Source organism: Elephantulus edwardii, unplaced genomic scaffold, assembly GCF_000299155.1.
Source record: "Elephantulus edwardii isolate Elephantulus edwardi_28Jun2011 unplaced genomic scaffold, EleEdw1.0 scaffold00130, whole genome shotgun sequence".
Classification (NCBI taxonomy): domain Eukaryota; kingdom Metazoa; phylum Chordata; class Mammalia; order Macroscelidea; family Macroscelididae; genus Elephantulus; species Elephantulus edwardii.
In genome coordinates this window covers 3,743,385-3,763,369 of record NW_006399880.1, presented here as the reverse complement: position 1 = coordinate 3,763,369, position 19,985 = coordinate 3,743,385, and the positions used below count along the sequence as shown (strand labels likewise).

At 43.3% G+C, this 19,985-nt stretch overlaps 2 protein-coding genes across 3 annotated transcripts in view; one reads left to right on the top strand and one right to left on the bottom strand.

Moving 5' to 3' along the window:
- PDE6A (phosphodiesterase 6A, cGMP-specific, rod, alpha) overlaps positions 1–19,985 on the bottom strand; it is a 121,973-nt gene that overhangs the window by 98,079 nt on the left and 3,909 nt on the right. The window contains exons 2-4 of one of the 2 annotated variants that reach the window (XM_006893703.1): positions 9,403–9,555; positions 8,527–8,616; positions 7,743–7,883 (exon numbers count right to left, since the gene is read on the bottom strand). In XM_006893703.1, coding sequence (XP_006893765.1) covers positions 7,743–7,883; positions 8,527–8,616; positions 9,403–9,555 — 384 coding nt within the window. The remainder of the gene's footprint in view (positions 1–7,742; positions 7,884–8,526; positions 8,617–9,402; positions 9,556–19,985) is intronic. The other variant, XM_006893704.1, reaches the window with a different exon arrangement.
- Positions 3,859–4,798, top strand: LOC102844660 (DPH3 homolog). Its single transcript, XM_006893739.1, has 3 exons — positions 3,859–4,010; positions 4,123–4,149; positions 4,594–4,798. Exons 1-3 carry the CDS (start codon positions 3,859–3,861, stop codon positions 4,796–4,798), a joined length of 384 nt encoding a protein of 127 aa, XP_006893801.1.

Sequence of the window (19,985 nt, the reverse complement as noted above, 5' to 3'; positions counted from 1 at the left end):
TCTCAGGAACAGATTTGAGGCTTTGAACACTAATGAACGAAGGCCAGATGAGTTGTGGGAGGATATCAAGGGTATCATCCAGGAAGAGTGCAAACGGTCAAAAACATAATGTATGTGGAGAAAAACTCCCAAAACATAATGTATGTGAATGATCATATCAAATATTATGTTAATGAAAAAATGTTTGAAAGACAATATATATAGATGAAACACAATGTATATTAATTTTGTATGCAAAGCAACATAAAAAATAATTGCCAACTTGGCTGGACCATGATTCTCAGTGGTTTGGCACTTAAGATGTGTGTTAGGAATGTAATGATGTAGTCATCCTCCATGTCATGATCTGATATATGCTGTCATCACCACAATGAGATATACTATGAGCAGCCAATCTGTTAAAAAGGAGTTCTCCTGGGAGTACAGCCTGCATTCTGGATGTACAAACATTCTGGAAAATCTTTTTTACTTATTCTTGTTTCTGATACTTATGTCATCGACTTGAGCCAGTGGCCAGTTGTATTTCCTGCTGATCTTGACTCCCTCAGCCCTTACAGATACGTAACTAGTGAGTCAGAAGAATCCTTAATCCTGATGTCTGACCTTTGGACTGTATCTACCAGCTTCTACCACCAGCGTGAGTCATTGCCTTGAGATAAAATTCTCAAGGAAAATTAACTTTCCTCAAGGAGAATAGGATTGGCTATTGTAGAGAACTCAGCCCAAGAAAGCCAAAAAGAACATTCCTTTAAGAAATGATGATTGATAGTGTTGTCTTATGTACTGGGCATGTGATCCATGGAGCAGGACCTCGTGCTTGGAAAAGTAGAGGGCTAGCAAAAAACACAGCTTTCCATGAGTTGGGATTGGTACAGTGACTGCAATAATGAGCTCAGGCACAGCAACAATTGTGGGGAGGGTGCATGACTGAGTGATGCTCTGTTTTGTTAAACCCAGGCTCCGAACAGATTGGAACTGACTCGACAGCCACCTAACAACAATAACTCAATAAATGGAGCTCACAATTTTAAAGCAGCTTCTCACAGGATTCTGATGTACTGCCAACTCTGGAAACCTCTAAGCCCACCTAGACTTTTAGGTAGGTCTAAAATCTGCCAAGTTCAGTGATACGCTTATTCACTCAACATAACTGGGAGGTCTACTTGGCAAGCTAATGAAGAATATTTAATATAACATGAACTATCAAAGAGGCACGGCAGATTTGAGGGCTCAGGGCACTTGTGTGGTGTTCTTTTGGCCCACGTGGGGGTAGGCAGCGCAGACTTGCCAGTGGAACTGGGGGACTGGGGAAAGGAGTTTGCCAGTATTTGGGCTGTTGTGCCACAATCGCGAGTCCCTCAAAGGACACCAGGGAGCCGAAATCTATTGCAAGAACATGAGGGATTTTATTACAAACTCTAGAGCAGGGACTCTACAGACACAAACAGACTCAGCGGCCAAGTGGCAGAGCCCCCAGCACTTTGAGACAACGGTTTTTATTGGTGCTGGAAGTGGCAAAGACTGAGTGAGGGGCAGGAAGATACAAGAGGATTGGGGAACTTGTGAGGTAAGATGGAGGCCGCGCATGGCAATTGGCTAATTTGTAAATGAGCGGGCTCATTAGCAAGGGCCCCGAACATTTGGCATACTCTTACTGGAGTAAGGTTCATACAGTAGGAGTTAGAGTCACTCCTTTGTTCCTGAGGTCCTTTCAGGAAGTGAACTGGGAAAAAAGAAGGACAAAGGACTTAAGATGGCGGCCAGACCAGATATATATATATATAACAAATCTTGACTCTTACAGGGTGTGCCGGGTTTAAGACACTGAAGGGCCCGAGAGCCGGGCCTGTCTTTCATTGTTTTTGTTCAGACATTCCTCTAGGTCCTATTGCTGGTGTACAAGTTGCCGTCCCGCAGTCACTTGTGGTTGCTGTGAGGCTGAACACTGTGACACGGATGTGTCAAATGCGTTAATGACTGGTTATCCATGGTGGACAGTGTTGGGTGAAACTCCCTGATTAAAACAAGCTTGGAAGGAGGAGTGGCATCCACTTCATAATAGCTTGCCTCCGGAAACCCTATGAACTTGGAGAGAGAATGAAAGACACCCAAGTGTTGAGGACTCTCCTTCACAGGATCGCTATGAGTTGCCTACCACTTGATGGCACTTAACAACAAAAACAACATGAACTATCAAAAAGAACAAACACATTGTCCTGGAAGTAGTGCAGCCAGAATGTATCTTAGAGGCAAGGATGATGAGACTTCTTATGTATTTTGGTCATGTTATCGGGGGTTGGGGGACAAGTCCTTGGGGAAAGACTTTGTATTTGGAAAAGTGGAAGGTAAGAAAAAGAAAGAAGACCCTCAACTAGATGAGATTACAACAATGGGTTTAAGCACAAGAGAGATTGTAAGAACAGCACAGAATTAGAGTTTTGCTCTGTTGTACACAGGGGCGCTGAGTGAGAGCTGACTCAGTGGCACTTTACAACAACAATAACTTCGTCTGTGTATCATGTATACCAGGGTCAAAGATACAAAATAGAACTGAGAGAAGCCTGAGTCCTGGGTTCTTTGGTCATAAATCCAGACTGATTACTGAGTTCCAAAGCATAGAATGATCAACTCCAAGAATCTGAGATAGATCAAGAAAAAACAAGAAGAGAGCTGATTTGGAAGACATAGTTGGGGTCCACCCTGAGCTGCAAATGACCCTTGCATATTCTGACAGATCGAACATAAGCATCTAGCTCCCTTTCAACTGTCTGGGTCATCTAGGATACACAAGCCATAGGGAAAGAATTTCCATCCAACTTTCAGTATGTTGTTGTTGTTGTTATGTGCCGTTGAGTCGCTTGGGACTCATAGCGACCCTATGTACAACAGCCCTAAACTCCACTCTGTCCTGTGCCAGTCGCACCGTCTCTGACACTCCCATCCCAATTATCCCAGTCACTGAATCATTCCACCTCATAGAGGGCCTTCCTCTCCTGCACTGTCCCTCCACCCTCCCAAGCATGATGTCCCTCTCCAAGGACCGGTCTCTCCTCACAACATGTCCAAAGTATGTTAGACGGAGCCTCAGAATCCTTGCCTCCAAGGAGCTACCCGGTTTAACCCTTTCCAGGACAAATCTGTTTGTTTTCCTAGCAGTCCATGCATGGTATTCTCAATACTCTTCTCCAGCACCACAGCTCAAAGGCATCAATTCTCCTTCTATCCTACTTGGTCATTGTCCAACTCTCTGATGCATAACAAGTGATTGCGCAGACCATAGCCTGTATCAGACGCACCTTAGTCTCCAGAGAGACACCATTGCTCTTCAGTACTTTGGAGAGGTCCCTAACAGCAGACTTTCCCATGGCAATGCACCTTTTAATTTCCTGGCTGCTGGTGCCAAGACTGTTGACTACAGAGCCAAGCAAACTAAAGCTGTGTACAATCTCAATCTCTTCACCATCCATCCTGATGCTGCCAATTGGTCCAGTGGTGAGCATCTTTGTGAAAGTGTTCTGTTCTGTTCTGTTCTATGTACAACAGAACACTTTCAGTATATTTTCTGATAATTCTTGAAATTGGCAACTTCCTTTTTCTAGACTTTCAGCCTATATAGAAATTCCTTTACCACTTTTCTTTATCAGCCTTCTCATATATATATTCTTTCAACTGACTAGGGGAAACATCACTCTGCTGGCACAGTGATTAAGCTCTCAGCTGCTAAGTGAAAGATTGAGAGTTCGATTCCACCTAGCAGCTCCTAAGGGAAAAACTTGACAATATGCTCCCATAAGATAGTTGTTCTTGTTATTAGAGGTTAACTATTACAGTTCTGTTTTTCTGCTGGCTAGGGGCTTAATGGTGGTGTTTCATGACAAGGTGGAGATTGAGGACTTCCAATTTAATGAAAACTCAAAGTCGTATTTCTACCCCTACCTGTGTGATGACAACTTTTGTATTGCCAAGGAGAATTTGGAGAATGAGGAAGACATGGTTACATGTTCTGCTCTGTCTTTCTCTCTCTCTCTCTCTTTTTTTTTTTTTTTTGCTTTTAAAAACAAAGGTTTATTTCTGTATAAAACATAACTCAAAACTTTTTAAAAGGCTGAAAGCCCCGGAGAGAACTATGGTGTACAAAGTCATAGTCAAGTATGGCTCTTTCTGCCTTCATTTTGAATCACTCATTTCAAATATTTCTTCACCTTGGGATAATTCTCAGCACTGGTGATTCTTCTTGTCTGTCAGTGGTGGATTCTTCAAAGTCTAGCCATAGTTTATACAAGGCTGACGGATAATAAAGACAACGAACATACCACCAAGAAGTTTCCAAGGAAGACTAAAACAGGCTTATGACCAAAGGTGAAAGTGATCACAGAAAGTTCTAGAAATAGAACAATTAATCTAATCAGCAGCTAACTTATATACTTTTAACATATAATGGTAATTCTGTGCATCTCTTATTCTCTGCTGTAAAGTGCTTGGATGACCAGCTTGAGTGGCTGGCATCATCAGGAATCTCATCTGATATTAATGGCAGCCTCCTTCCAAGAGAAATGGTCAAACACCTTTCAAAATGCTCTTTCTTTATAAAAGTGATTGTGAGAAAGATCAGTTTATGTATGGAGAGACAGTCCCAGCCCCTTCAAACAACACAGAATTAGCTAAATACTCACAAAGACCCACAAAATCCAAATCATGGACACCTGGGAATGAGTCCAGATGGACAGGTCAGCTGCAGCTTCTTCCCGGGGACAGAGTTCTGTGGCTTACAGCATCTTTATGGTGGACCCCTACATAGACAGCGACCTTCCTCTTAATAAAGGAGGCACCTGCCCTGACATGGCATGCCTTGCTTGTCACGCTCACACCTTTGGATTGTGAGTGTTCCTAATTTTCCACCTGAACTTTAAAGGAAGATGGTGAATTTTAAAGACACCAGGGCTTTCTTCTGTTTCATCATTCTTGTATCTTACATCTAATTACTTCAGTATCTGATGACAGTATCACCTACATCAAGGTCATGAGTATTCCTTGACAAAAAAGGCATCATCCTGTTGGCTTGGTAACGAGGATTATTAGAATTCACCCTACTGGTGACGTGTGATGTGTAACACCACCATTCCTCTTCTGAACTTAGGAACACTTGCTCTCTTGGCAGGACTGCCTTTCCAGTCCTTCCACTGACTAGCCCTGTTCGGCCTTGTCATCACTGAAAGGCCCACATTCTGTTCAGCACACTGTGTATTAGATGTCACATGTGCGGGGCAGGGCTTGGGATAACCCAGAGGCACCATCACCAAGTCAATTCCAATTCAGGCTGAGCTTGTAGGCCAGAGTGACCTGTCCCCTGAGGTCTTAAGGCTGTGAGTCTGGAAGCCATATCTCCTTCCTTCCCACAGCTGGTGGGCCCATAGCCACCACACAACCAAATCAGAAGGAAATAGAGTGAGTGCCTGTGTTCCCCAGAGGAAGCTGAAGTGAAGTCATTGACCTCTTGTTGGTGGTCTCTACAAGGAGCGACACACGTCCACTTAGTGTGATTCTGCCAGGTCAGGAAAGTAGTTTCTTAGTGTGGGGTTTTTGGGTTTGGTTTGGTTTTTTTTGTTGGGTCCCCCAGTCTCCTATTTTTCAGAGAAGACCAGTGACTGTGCTGTGCAGCAGGTTCACGTCCAGTCTTTGAGGCTGGCTGCAGAACGTGCCTCTCTCCACCGTGTCGGCTCACCACTCCTGAAAGGTGAAGGGTCTACAACAATTCATCCATTTGCTGAGATGAACTTGACAACAGGAGGCCTTTTCTAAATAATAATAACAAAAAGGAGTTCTGTTGGCTTAGCGGTAAGGTGTTGCACTGCCAACCCAAAGGCATGTGGTTCAAATCCATCACTTTTTTTCTTCAGGAGAAGAATGTGAAATCTCCTGTGCAATATTCTGCCTCTGAAAACCCTCTAAAGGGTCTGCTCTGAGTTGATTCTGACTCTAGGGTACACAACCCAGTTTCTGAACAAATCGCCCCGTGGGAAAGCCAATAACCTGCAACCAAAGCAGACGGAAACCTAACAGAGAAGTGCTGGAGAAGCAGGACGTCCATGAAAACAGGACTTCAGCCTGCTTCTACTGCAGTGTGGAGAGTAGCAAAAATTAGAACCACATGGGAATCTGAAGATCGCTTTATATATATAAATTTATTTGGGGTTTAAAAAGTAAAAACAAAAAATTATTGTCTGGCAAGATGTTATATTCTTTAACTCATAAATGAGTTTCACATGCCCACTTGTTATGTGCTGTGGAGTCGGAACCGACCTGTAGCCAACCCTCCAGAGGGTTTTCAGAGGCAGTTCATAAATAGGGTGAGAGGAGATGCCCATCTTCCGCCCACTGAGCATTTTTTGTCTGCCAGCAGCATGGTGGTTTGCCACCTTTAGACTGAGGCAGTAAATCATAGGAAGTTGTAGAAATGCTTGCACATTACAGGAAATACCAGAAGGAGCATTTCTGCAGTGCTAAGAAATCTCATCACTGCATAGGATACTGACCTACGGCCCGGGCGGCTGCTCGGCCAGAGCTGTTGAGCCGGTGACTGTGAATGAGTGATTAGGATGAGCTGCCTGCAAATGGACTCGAACAGTGATGGCTTGTTTGTGAGTGTGGATGACGTGTTAGTTCCTTCTGCTGATATGGAGTTTCAAGCAAGAGGAGATACCCCAAGACAGAAATTCTGAGGGTACCCCTATCGTGGCCCAGATCCAAACACCTCAGGAGAAAAGCAGAAATGGCCCCAGCACTCACAGTTGATTGAGAGGCTGTAAACTGAGAATGACTTTGTCTCCAGGGCAGCTGAGTCACTCAAGTTATGAACTATGAAAGAGCACTCGAGGTTCGAGTCTTTGACAGAAAGCAAAACCTTTTCCAGTGTGAGCTGGTGCTGTGTCATCTCTGCCTGTCCCTGAGGCCCTCACACCTGCCTGATGGTCCAGCACAGTCCCACTGGCTTTGTGACCGTAGGCAGGGCTGGTAGGCCCTCATCTGCACACTTGGGAGCCCAGATCAAGTGATTCATAAGCTGTTCTCTTTGTCAGGCTTTTAGCTTCCAGGAACTGAAACGACAATTGAAATCTTCAGATATGCAAATCATCTTCATCATGATTCACTGTGAAAGATATGCCACTCACTACTCGTCAATGACTAAATATATTGTGAAAATCAATGTACTCAAACTTTGTAAATAAATACGCATTTTTAAAGAAACCCCACCAAACCAAACCAACACACATACAAAATATCCACCACAACCTGATATTGCTGTCAAGGAAGGTCCTTCTGCATACACTTGGGTGTACACATGCCCAAAAGCATTTCTCTTGGACTTTTTTGGTAACTATCAATATTAATTTATTACCAGGAAAAATTGCTGGCATATTAAAAAATATTTAAAAAGAAAAATTAGCTCATAAGACCTTACAGGCATCTCTTTTCTGCCACATAGGGTCATTCTGAGTTAAAATCCACACAGTAGTGTACAACAAAACCAGGGAAAATACAGGTTATAGGTTTCTACTCATCTTGCCTAGATTGTAAAGTTGGCCCTCTTCTCTTCAGTTAATAGGAAAATTTATGTAAAATTTTCATAACCACCCAAGTTCTCCCAGCTCTTTCCCATGCAATCCAGTGGTGGCAGGAATCTGGGCCCCATTCAGAGCACACATAACCATTTCTTTAAAATGCTCGTCGGGACTTTATCTCACCTTCTGCTTGGTCATGTCTAAGAGGCCCACAGAGTATCTGTCACAGTTGAGGAAGGCGCGGACTGTGTACAGGGCTTTGTGGAATTGTCTCTCAATATCTGTAAGCTCTTCAAAGACTTTGCTCCCAGACCACAGCAAGATCTGGAGAAATTTAAAAAAAAAAAAGTGTAAAGCACACAACTTATTTAATGAGAGAAGAATAACAACTCTGTAATATTCTCTAGAGTTTATCTCCTTTAATCCTTACAATAACTTAACATAGGCAGATCATTAGCCCCATTTTACAGATGGGGAGAATGAGGCTCAGAGAGACCAGGTAGCCAGTCTGCTTGTATTAGATTAAATTCTTTTCATTACCTTTACCTTACAGGTTGTTACAGTCTGCTTGTATTAGATTAAATTCTTTTCATTACCTTTACCTTACAGGTTGTTAATAATAACATAAAAGTGACATTAATTGACTAACTCATTGACTACAAATGCCCTCATTTGCTGTTGATAGCAATCTTTTTAAGGTGGTGCCATAATGATTCTTCATTTTCAACTTGGGAAATGATGTGCCAGAGCTAATAAATAAACAAGCAGGGATTCCAACTCAAGAAAGAGATTTCTCTCATAAAAATGTGTGCACATGACCGCTCTGAGACATAGGTTTTATGGATGCCCACTATGTCACAACTCTAGAGAGGCAAGAGCAGAGATGGTGTGTAGCTGCCAGGTTTCTCCACCCATCTTTCCAGCCCTGGCTGCTTCAATGCTTCAGCTACAAGGCACATTCCATTACCTGGCCACGCCGAGTCTCACAGTTGTGCAGGTAACTCAGGTGGTACACCTTCATGATCAAATTTGCAAAATTGAGGTACTTCAGGAGAATCTGAAAAGCAAGCAGCACGCGGAACATAAGATGAGATGAAGATATTCATGCTTTGGCTCCTGCCACCATCATCAGATGTCTGAGTATTTCAAAACACCATCAGAGGCAATTAGGTAAATGGATCATAGAGTGCAGAATCATAAAATGTTGAGTCACAACAATACGAAACTCAGAGAATTAAGAATGTTGGCATTGATAGTGTATGTATGAAAAATGACTGCTATTTACTGAATTTTTCATTTCTTTGGTAAATGATAAAAATTGCTAGGGATTCAGTGGCTAAAGTACTTGGCTGCTAAACTCAGCAGTAAATCTGAGGAAGAAGGAGCTGGCATTCTGCTCCTGTCACGATGTATGGCCTTGGAAACTCTACTGGCAAGAAGCTGTGCTATAATGCCAAAGGCACACAGTTCAAGGCCACCAGCCGCTCCACCGGAGAAGGATGGGCAATCTCCTTTCATGCAATTAATTGCCTCTGAAAACCCACTGGAGGGTCACTATGGGTCAGTTCTGATTTGATGGTACATAGCAACAACAACAACAACAAGCTGAACCATTAGACATTGACGAGTCAGAACAACTCTCTCTACATTTTGAATTTCAAACCCAACATGTTAACTATTATTCTGCCCTATGGTGATCCTACTCAGATCCTATCAGAGTGAGTACCTGCTGCCTTTCGGATGTGCAGACTGAGTCCTGGCCAAACCACAGGTCAGGGGACCTTAATTTGCTGGAGGAAAATGCTAGTATGTGTATCCCCAGGGATTTCTACTGTTCCTTTACCTCTTCATCTCTGTTGGTGAAGTGAGGCCCATCCACTTTATTCACAGCCATGATTACGGCCACCACATCCTTTCCATTCATTATGGGGGATGCCAAGATGTTCTTGGTCTCATACTCTGTGAGATTGTCCACAAAATCGCAGAAATGCTCATCCTGAGGGAAGGTGAAGACAAGCATGTGTGAGCAAATGAAGATGAGAACCAATACACCCACACACACACACACAAATATATATATATATACCCAATACATGAACCCAGAGCCCTAGGACCAATCCCATGGTGGTGTGGAGACAGGGTGAAGTGAAGGACTCGTCTTGGTGAAAAAGGAGCAGAGACAGTCCCATCTATTTCCCTTCAGTAGCTCAGTAGCTTTTTCTCAAGATGCTTTATCAAATGATTCCTCATGCATTCCTTCATTCAGGATTGAGCTAGAAGGGGCAAGGTAATCAGAGATTATCTCTGCCCTAGAAACCCTCCAAATCCAGTGGAAGTCCTTTAGAGATACAACTAAAAGCATTATGGGGGCCCAGGGTAGGAGTGAGGGGATGACTAGAAAGGGGACTGACTTTAGGGAACAAAGTTTAGAGAAGTTCTTCTTGAGATGATGCCAACAATTCCAAACAGAAATCTCAGAGCCAACGAAGTTTCACGATCCTTGCCTTTAAGGAGCACCCTGGTTACACTTCCTCTGAAATAGACTTGTTTTCTGTCTTGGCAATCCATGAGCTATTCAGTACTCGTCTCCAACATGGCCATGCAAAGGCATCAATTCTTCTATTATCATCAGTAATTATCCAATGCAAGGTTGTATAGGAAGCAATTGAAAAGACTGTGGTTTGGATTGAGTTCACTTTAGTTTTTAAACTGACATCCTGGCTTTTTAGCACTTTGAAGAGGTCCTTAACAATAGGGTTTTTTGACTGCTGTTATTCTGGGTGTTGATTGTGGAATCAAAAAAAGAGAAACCATTGAAAACTTCCATCTTTTCTCCTTCTATCATAATGTTGCCTGTTGGTCCAGTGGAGAGGATGGTGAAACTTCATCTTACCCACTTTGACATGTTGTCAGAAGGAGCTAGTCCTTGGGAAAAGGCATCCTACTGGGAAAGGTGGAGGGTCGGAGAAAGAGAGGAAGATCCCAAAATGATGGAGGGACACAGTGACGGCAGCAGTGGGCTTGAGCGTATGAGATCCTGAGGGGCCAGACGAAGGAGTGGAGTGGACCTGGGGGCAGGGATTGTAAAACAATCAAAGAATTTTTCTTTTACTTTTCAAGAGTGTACTGGGGGCAGGGAGAAAAGTGCAACAATGAAAGAATGGAAATCTAAAGTCTCTGTAAATTTTCATTAAAATTAATAATAGTTTAAAAAAAGAGCTCATGAGGATGGCATGGGATGAGGCAAGGTTCAAGTGTGTTGTTCATGGAGTATAGCTCTGAGCCATAGCTGACTCAACAGTGCCCAAATAAACAGAACTTTCACAGGAGAAAAGACCTTACTGAATATAGTAATCACAACCAACACTGAACATGTGTATGATCTGTACCATTTCATGTTCATTCTTTCAATAACACTATGAACTCAATACCTTTTTATAAAAGAAAAAAGAAAACATTATTTTATAAACTAAATAAGAATATCAACATTACTGCCCAAAATAGGACTCTAGAACCTGTTCTTAGTGCTGCTGCCTTTTTTAAATTGAGATTTTAACAAAAGATTATAGAGAACTTGGACTTCCATTCATTCATGGTCGCACATTTTTCTCCCTGCCTTCCCCGACCCCCAGTTCGCTTTTCTCTTTGAAAAGGAAAAAAAAATTTCATTATTATACAATCCCCACATCAACTTTACTATGCAGCTCTTATTCTGGACTCTTGTCATGCAAATAATACCTATCACGTATCCCTTTTAAACAGTTTTCTCCCTCATTTGTTTCAGTGTAATGTACATTATTTATCCCCTCTTTTCTTAGTTTCCCTCCAAACTCGATGCCAGTCCTATTTCATAACAGTAGCATTATGCAGTATTTGTCCTTTTGTGACTGATATCTTTCACTCATCTCTGGCCTTTTAAGGAAGTCTGGATAGGGCTAAATTTGAGTGCCAGACCACTGCACAAAAATATTGGACAATTTTCAGCTTTCTCATAAATCTAGTTCTAGTATCACATATAACCCCAATAGAGTCCTCCCTTTCCACACACATAACTGAAGACACATTGTGTATCAATTCTATGCCAAACAAGTAGGATATAGGGATGACTAAGTTGTAAGATGGCTGAAAGCAAAGAGTACTGGAGGAATGTCTGTGCTTCCTTGACTCTGCAAAGACATTTGACTGTGTGGATCACAACAAATTGTAACTAACCTTGAGAAAAATGGGAATCCCGGAACAGTTGCATGTGCTCATGCGAAACTTATACCTGGACCAGTAGGCAGTCGTCAGAAGAGGAAGGAAATCCCACATGGTTCAAAATTAGGAAAGGAGTGTGTCAGGGATGCATCCTGTCTCCATACCTTTTCAATCTATATGTGGACCAGATCATTCAGGAGGCTTGATTTTATGTGGAGTAGTGTGGCATCAGGATTGGAGGAAGACTCATCAACAACCCAGCCTACCTTACGCAGATGACACAACCTTGCCTGCCGAAACTGAGAAGGACCTGAAGCATTTACTGCAGAAGGTGAAGGAGTGTAGTGTTCAATATGGATTGAAGCTTAACCTCAAAAGACAAAGATTCTCACCACTAGGCCAATCGGCAGCACCATGATGGATGGAGAAGAGATTGAGGTTGTTAAAAATTTCAGCTTGCAGTTCCACAATCAAAACTCTTGTCACCAGCAGTTAGGGAGTCAAAAGATGAATGGCATTGGGAAGTGTGCAGTTAGAGATCTCTCCGAGTGCTGAGGAGCAATGATGTCAGTCTAGGGACTAAGGTGCACCTGCTCCAGGCTATGTTCTTCACAATTACTTGCTACATATCAGAGAGCTGACTAAGGATGACAGAATAAGAATCGATGTATTTCCTTTGAGTCGTGGTGCTAGAGAAGAGTTCTGAATATACCATAGAGCACCAGAAAACAAATAGGTCTGTCTCAGAGAGGGTGAAAACAAGTTTCTCCTTGGAGGCAAGGATTCTGAAGCTCTGTCTCACATAATTTGGGCACATGGTGAGGAGGGACCAGTCTTTGGAGAAGGACATCATGCTTGGATGGGTGGAGGGACAGCACAGAAGAGGAAGACCATGGATGAGATGGATTGACACGATAACCCGGGCAATGGCTTTACATATGTTGGAGTCAGACTGGTTCAAAGCTGTTGTACATAGGGTCTCTATAAGTTGCAGGTGATATGAGAGCACATAGCAAGTGTAAAAAATTGTGCTGCCAGTGCAAACATATGTGGTTCAAATCTACTATCTGTCCCATGAGGAAAGATGGGCAGTCTCCTCTTGTGAAACTTACTGCCTCTGAAAACTGGCTAGAGGGTCAGCTATGTGTCGGTTCCTACTTGGCAGTACACAACAACAACAAGACCTAGACCTAGGGAGCTCTGGTGGTTTAGTAGTAAGGAATTGTGCTGCCTACCCAAAGGCTCATAGTTCTAATCCCCTAGCTGCTCCAGGACAAAAGATGGGCAATCTCCTCCCATGTGATCCACTACGTCTCAAAACTCTGTAGTGTCTGCCAATAAAAGCAACTTGAAGGTGAAAAAAAAAAATAACAAAAAACAAAAAAAACTCTGTAGTGGATTAGCTATGAGTCACTTTCGACTCAATGCTACATAACAACCACAAAAAGAATACTAAACCTAGACAAGACCTAGGTCAGCTCCTAGATAAGTCAACACTGGTAATGCCAGCTGTCAGAACTTGGCTCAAGGCTATGGGTGTACAGGAGAGGACTTCCAATCCCACCCAGGAGAGCAGGTAGGCTGTGGCACAGTCCCTGAAGTTAGAATAAGCAAACAGAGCCCAAGTTGTCTTAAATTCAGAAGACTCCCTCTTTCTGTTTCCTGTTAGCACTGTGAAGTTTCCCAGTTGTTAGCTTTGCTTGGGATGCAAGCCAGCCCAGAGTAGCACAGTGCGTGGCATTCTGAGTATGGAAATTTCTGTCACTGAGCTAACTCACAGGGCCTTTCTAGGAGGGATTCTGCAGGGCTCTCCCCCCTGGATTTGTGGGTTCTGAGTAACATCTTCCAGTTGCAGCAGGATTGAACAAGCGGGCAAAAGAATTGCTGCCAAAGAAGTTGTCTGAAACCAGGTGAAGGGGAAAGGCATTAGGAGAAGCCTGTAATACCTTACTCAAATTAGCATTTGGTTTGAGGATTAAGCAAAATCTCTTAGGAAGCATTAACCAAGGAAGGTTTTCTGTGTCATTCTCAAAGGATGCCTGCTGACAAAGTTCTAAAGCTAGGTCTGGGTGGGGCACACTCAGATTCATAAAGTCAGCTCAGTTGTGCAATGCTCACTGGTACAAGAGGAGCAAACACCCAGGCCTCACCTGAGGCAGGTCCTACTAAATTCACCAAAAGCCTTTTTCTCACTGAGTTCTCAGCCTTGGGATACCCCTCACATGCCCTGCGCAATTGATTGGAGTTTGCATAATCATTGCATTCCCTGTGTTTTCAACATAAAGTGTTGTAAAAGAAAAACAAATTAAAAAACATGCCATAGAACTTCAGATTATCAGAGGTCAAAGGGGACTTTGATGTCAGTTAGTTCTGTTTATTTTAAAGCTCAGGGATCAGAGGTGTAGCTAGAGAAAAAAGTCCAAAGTCATTCTTTCACCCAACTAGCATTTACAGAGTGCCTTCTCCACTAAGGGAGCTCTGGTGGCCTGGTGGTAAGGAGCTGTGCCATCAACTCAGAAGCACATGGTTCAAATCCACCAGCTGTTCGGTTGGAGAGAGATACGCAGTCTCCTCTCGTGTGATTTACTGTCTCTGAAAACCCACTGAAGGGTCAGCTATGGGTCACTTCCGACTCAACAGTATACAACAATAACAACTACATTCTATAGGTTAGATACAGTTCTAGGCCCTGGGACTAGAGCAGTGAATGGAGAAGTAAACTTCTTGCCCTGCTGAAGCTTCCTTTCAAATGAGGAGACAAAGATTGAGTCAGCGAATGGCTTAGTTTTCTTCCTCGTGCTAATGAGAAGTGTTTTGAAGGGAATAAGCTTTGGCCCGCTCTAGTGAAAGTGATGGGAGATCTGGTGAGAGGAAGCTACTTTAGAGTCGTGATAGTCAAGAGGCTTCCAGAGAGCCTACAAGGCTGGCAACTGAAGCGTGAGAAGGAATCCAGGAATGTCAGAGCATGTAGTACACAGAGGGCAAAGGGCAGGAGGTGGCAACGGGCTTGGCCAATGTGTGGAATGGAAACACCAGCATAGCTGATACATAACAGCGAGTGAGGGGAATGTAGAGGGCAAGGAAGTTAGGCAGGTGGGCTGGGCACAGATCAGGCAGGGCCTTGGAGATCACTGGAATGCATAGCTTTTCATGCCTAGATTTCCCCTTTCCAAATACTACTTACTATTTCCAACATACTATCACCTTCCCACTTTGATAGACAACTCATTTCCTGATAAGTAGCATAGTCAATCCATTAATTGGTTCACTGATTCATTCATATTTCCTGAAAGCAGATCTCTGCTCGGCAATGGATTTGCCAACCCAGTCAGATGAGCTTGCCCCTTAGTCAGTACTCACGTGTAATGGAGGAGTAATGCAAAGCAAGGATCTACATTTCAAACAATAATGTAAAACAAGCCCTCACAAGGTAGGGGCTCAGGTACCCTGGGGTTCCGAGGAAAGAACGACTAGTTCTGTGAGTAATCAGACTTAGGAAATGGCTCCAGAGTCACTAGTAGCCTGTCTGTAGTTGAACTCTCTATCTGGTCCTCAGGTTCCCCTTTGATAAAAATCACTGTTGGGCCAGGACCACCATGAAGTCTCTTTCTGATCTAGCCTGTTAGGGCAGCCAATATACATGAGAGGCTCTGGAATTGGCAGGTTAAGTCTGCGGAAATGGGGCTGGCCGGGGAAGAGTCACACTGATACACTCGGTAACCTGTAACGAGCATGAGCACCCCACACACTCAGATAGGTACCTGGGATCAGCGGGGAACATGAGAGACAGGGCTAGACCTCGTGAAGCTTCCTGGCTCGGAGTAAGGGTAAGGAACAAATCCCTAAACAATCAAACACTGAATGGCAAGTCTGGTCGCTGGATAACGCACACAAGAACATAAAATGCCCAGTTAGATCTGAGTTTCATATAAACCATGAATAAGTGCTCTTTTCCCTTTCAGTGTTCAGCCTCTGTCAGTGCCCACGGCCTACAGGAAAGGAGGCTGTGCAATGGTTCAAGGCTGCAGTTTATTTTGGCACGGTGCACTAGGAAAGACCCACAGAGACGGGCCTGCCATAAATCCATTACCATGCTCAAACCATGAATCATTTCTGGCTAAACAAAGCTCACTGCCATAGAGTCCATTCCAAATCATAGTGACTTTCCATTGGTTTTCTGAGGCTGTTAATCGGAGGACACACTGGTGCATTCAAACAGCCAAAGATGCAAGTGGCCTTTTGGCTAGCAGTCGAACAAGCCACACACGACACCATGAGAACTATTAAGAATGTAAGTATATCCCAAATATTGCAAGGGATAAAACTATACTTTAAAATTATGCATCATTTTATAAAATATTAAAATTCAACCAGGCATCTTGGATTTTACTTGGTAACCCTATCAGATTTTCCCTGAAGAGACCTTGAAGACGGTTAACAAGGTTGTAGGAAGAAGGGAGTTATGTTACAATCCTGGAAAATTCTTTCTTTATAATTCCACATTTTAAAATGCAGTGATTATAACAATTTTCCAGATTTTTCTGAGAGTTATGAAGGCACAAATGAGGGACTCAGCTTCAGTCTGTACACACATCCTCCTGCGCCTTCTCCACCCACCCCCAGTCACTGTGGGCAGACAAAGCTACATCCCGCCCAGAGTCCTGAGTTGCGCAAGTTATCTCCAGAAAGACAAAGAGCGCAACAAATGTCAAATACACAGGCCAATGGCCTTGATGGACTCAGGCCTGAATGAAGCATCCAGGGACATAGAGACGGAACTTCTGAAATGAACTGTCACAGTGGAACAGGAAATGGCAGGGGCTCAGTTGGCTCAAGGACTCAGTAATTCTTAGGTTGAGATATTTTTTAATTCAGACAACCTCCTTGGACTCTCAATTTCTTAACGTCAAGATCAACACCTCTCTTCTCTGTTTCCCCACAGAAACAAATCTGTCCACAGTGAGAATCCCATAAAGACAAGACTTGATTCTTCCACTTGGATGTAGCCTATCATGCATCATTTATAGTAGATCCTTAACAACAGCAAAATACTAATAATATTAACAAGGAATACACAACAAACAAAGAACCTAAATCATCTATTGCTAAGTCAATTCTTTCTCATAACACTTTTTATTCAGAGTAGAACTGTATCTTTGGATTTCTGAGGCTATAAATCATTGCAGGAACAGACTACCCCATTTTTTCTCTCGTAGAGCATTGGTAGATTCAAACTTCTTAGTAACCCAATGCTTAATCCACTGCACCATCGAGACCCCCGGGCAAGGGATAGGAGCTGCCGTTATGACTCTGCAAAATGCCAGGAAGTATGCAAAATGAGAATCCATTCTCTCATTTAATCTTTACAACAAGTTTTGAGAAGGATATTAATATTTCTATTTTGCAAACTACAAAACGAGCTCAGATAGGTAAAGTGGTATGTCAAGGCCATGGGCTTACAAAGTGACAAAAGCATGTTTCACATCAGATCTGCCTCAAAATGCATAGATTTACAACACTTCAGCCTTCGCTGAAGGCTTTCAAGGGCACAGTGGTTAAATGTTCAGCCATTAGCTGAAACATTGGCAGTTCAAACCCACTAGCAGTTCTATGGGAAAAAAGATCTGGTGATCACGTCCCACAGATTGCAGCCTGGGAAAGAAACTCTATAGGAAAATTCTCTGGCATTGAAAATCCCTGAGTCAGAGTCAGCTTGTTAACACACAAGAATCCAATGTCCGGGAACTCTGGTAGGAGCACCATGGTTAAGCTGGTTAAGGATTTGGCTGCCAGTGGAAAGGTTAGCAGTTTGAACCAGCTCAACTCTTCTGTGGGGGGAAAACCTTGGAATCTGCTCTTTATGGGGTAGTTCTACACTGTCACACAGAGTTATTATGGGTTAAAACCAATTTGATGTCTCCCAACCACAACTGCCTGATGCCTTCACTTTCTGTATTATAGAAGAGTAGAGTGGTTAAGAGCATGGGCACCAGGCCAGCGTGCCCGAATTCTAATCTGTACTCTGCCACTCTCCATCTCTGTGACCTACCACCCTTTCTAGGTTTCAGTTTCATTTTCTGCAAAATAAGTGCACTAACAGTTCTCGTCACACATTGCTGTGAAAGTTATGTGAGCAAGACAAGCCTTGTTGGCTATGATTTAAATCTAGAGAGAGTTTAAGGGAATATTATCCCAATCCACTGGATAAGCTGGAAGTCCCTCTTCCTGGATATTCAAGGCAAAATGAAAGGAGAAAGCAGCTTCTGAGGAGATGCAGGTAGTATGTTTCAAAGAACACATTTCCCACAGAGGCCAAGTCTGTGCTTCCTCTTTTGTTCTTCCTCTCCTGCCAGGGATCCAAATCCAAAGATAAGGCATTTGAATTCTTGCCTGAGTAGATGCGAATCCAGGCTCTGATCCTAAATCTCCAGTGATCTTGGGGACATTGCCTTCTCACTGCCTGGCTTCGGTCTCCTCATCCGTATAATGAGGCAATTCAGATTTCAAAATGTGCATCTGAAGTCAGCAGCAGGGATGGTTCAGCAGTAGAATGAATTCTAACCTTCCCTGTGGAAGCTCTAGGTTCAATTCTCAGCCAATACACATTCTGCACCATTGCCAGCCTTCTACCAGTGCAGGCTTGCATGTTACTAAGATGCTCAACAACAGGTCCCAGCTGAACTTCCAGGCTAAGGCAGATGAGGAAGAAATGCCTGGTCATTTGTTGCTGAAAATCAGTCCGTGAAAATCCTATGGATCTCAACATTCTCACCTCATTGTAATAGCGTTGCCATTACACTGGGGCCTACTCAAGTCGAAAGAATAACCATCTAAAATAAAGTGGGCACAAAATCACAAAATGTCTGGACAGGACCCTGCAAGCGTCTGAACCCAGCCTTCTCATGTTGTAGTTATAAATTAGACCCACACCATCCCAGTCATCACTGGACAAACATCCTTCAGCGTGAGACTGACATTAATTAAAGAAACTATTGTATTTTGAGCCATTTATGTCAAACGTTTCCTCAGTACTTGCTCTGGGCCAGGCGTTGTACCGAGTCCTGGGGCAAAGAGGAGGATAAAGCAGACATTGTCCCTGCTTCCAGGGAATACTGTGATAAACGGCTTAAAGAAGCTGCCTATAACAGAGACATATAACCTTTAGGCTGAGAGCTGAAGGGTAAGAAGAAGTTGGTCCAGGTAGAGGGATATTGTTGTTGTTAGGTGCATCGAGTCGTAGATGACTCATAGCCACTCTATGAATGAAAGACCTGAACACTTGTATAAGTTTCATTGTTTCTACATATTCATAGAGTTTCTGGAGGCAAGCTATTTTGGAAGTGGACTTCCAGGCTATGGCAGATGAGGAAGAAATGCCTGGTCATTTGTTGCCGAAAATCCTGCTTCCAAGCTTCCTTTCATCAGGGAGCTCCACCAAACACTGTCGACTGTGTATAACCATTATCGCATCTGACACATCAGTGTCACAGTGTTTAGCATCACAGCAAGTCAAAAGATAACCATCTTTTACCTCTGTACAGCAAATAGACAGACCAGTGCTATACCACTTAGAAGAATGTTTGACCCAAAACATTTAAAACTATGCCTGAGGGCCACAGATTGAAATCACCCACCTTTGGTATTGCTTATAAAACTAAAGTCCAGAGGGGTAAGTCTGTTAGATAAGATAACCAGAAAGCAAAGAGACCTGGTATTAAGTGATCAGCTGCTAGCTGAAAGGTTGGTGGTTCAAATCCAAAAACTGTTCTGTGGGAAAAAGATGTAGCGGTATTCTGTCATAAAGACTGCAGCTTTGGAAACCTAGAGGGACAGCCCTGCTCAGTACTATAGGGCTGCTGTGAGTCAAAAGAGAAGGCAATGGACAACCAAAGAGGTTCCCTCGTCAGAGCTGCCAAATCCTGAGCCAAAACACCGAGCCAAGCCATCATTTGCTTGTAATGAGACAGGTGGCCATCATATGCTTTCTGGTGTAATAGATGAGGTCAAACACACCTTGACCAAAATGTATTACCTGAATCTAGTCTCCTTCAGAGAAACCCAAACAAAGGAACATTTCTGCACAAGAGCTGGTACAAACAGCTTAGTGTTTGTTGTTGTTATGTGCCCTCGAGTCATAGCGACCCTATGTACAACAGCCCTAAACTCTGCTCTGTCCTGTGCCAATCGCACTGTCTCTGACACTCCCATCCCGATTACCCCAGTCACTGA

What these genes read in the sequence shown, in the direction of transcription:
- LOC102844660 (XM_006893739.1), top strand. Translation starts at nt 3,859, where the DNA reads ATGGTGGTGTTTCATGACAAGGTGGAGATTGAGGACTTCCAATTTAAT. An exon ending in ATGGTTACATGTTCTGCTCT is followed by an intron (nt 4,011 to 4,122) that starts GTCTTTCTCTCT and finishes AGCCCCGGAGAG; the next exon opens with AACTATGGTGTACAAAGTCA. An exon ending in GTGTACAAAGTCATAGTCAA is followed by an intron (nt 4,150 to 4,593) that starts GTATGGCTCTTT and finishes TCTTTATAAAAG; the next exon opens with TGATTGTGAGAAAGATCAGT.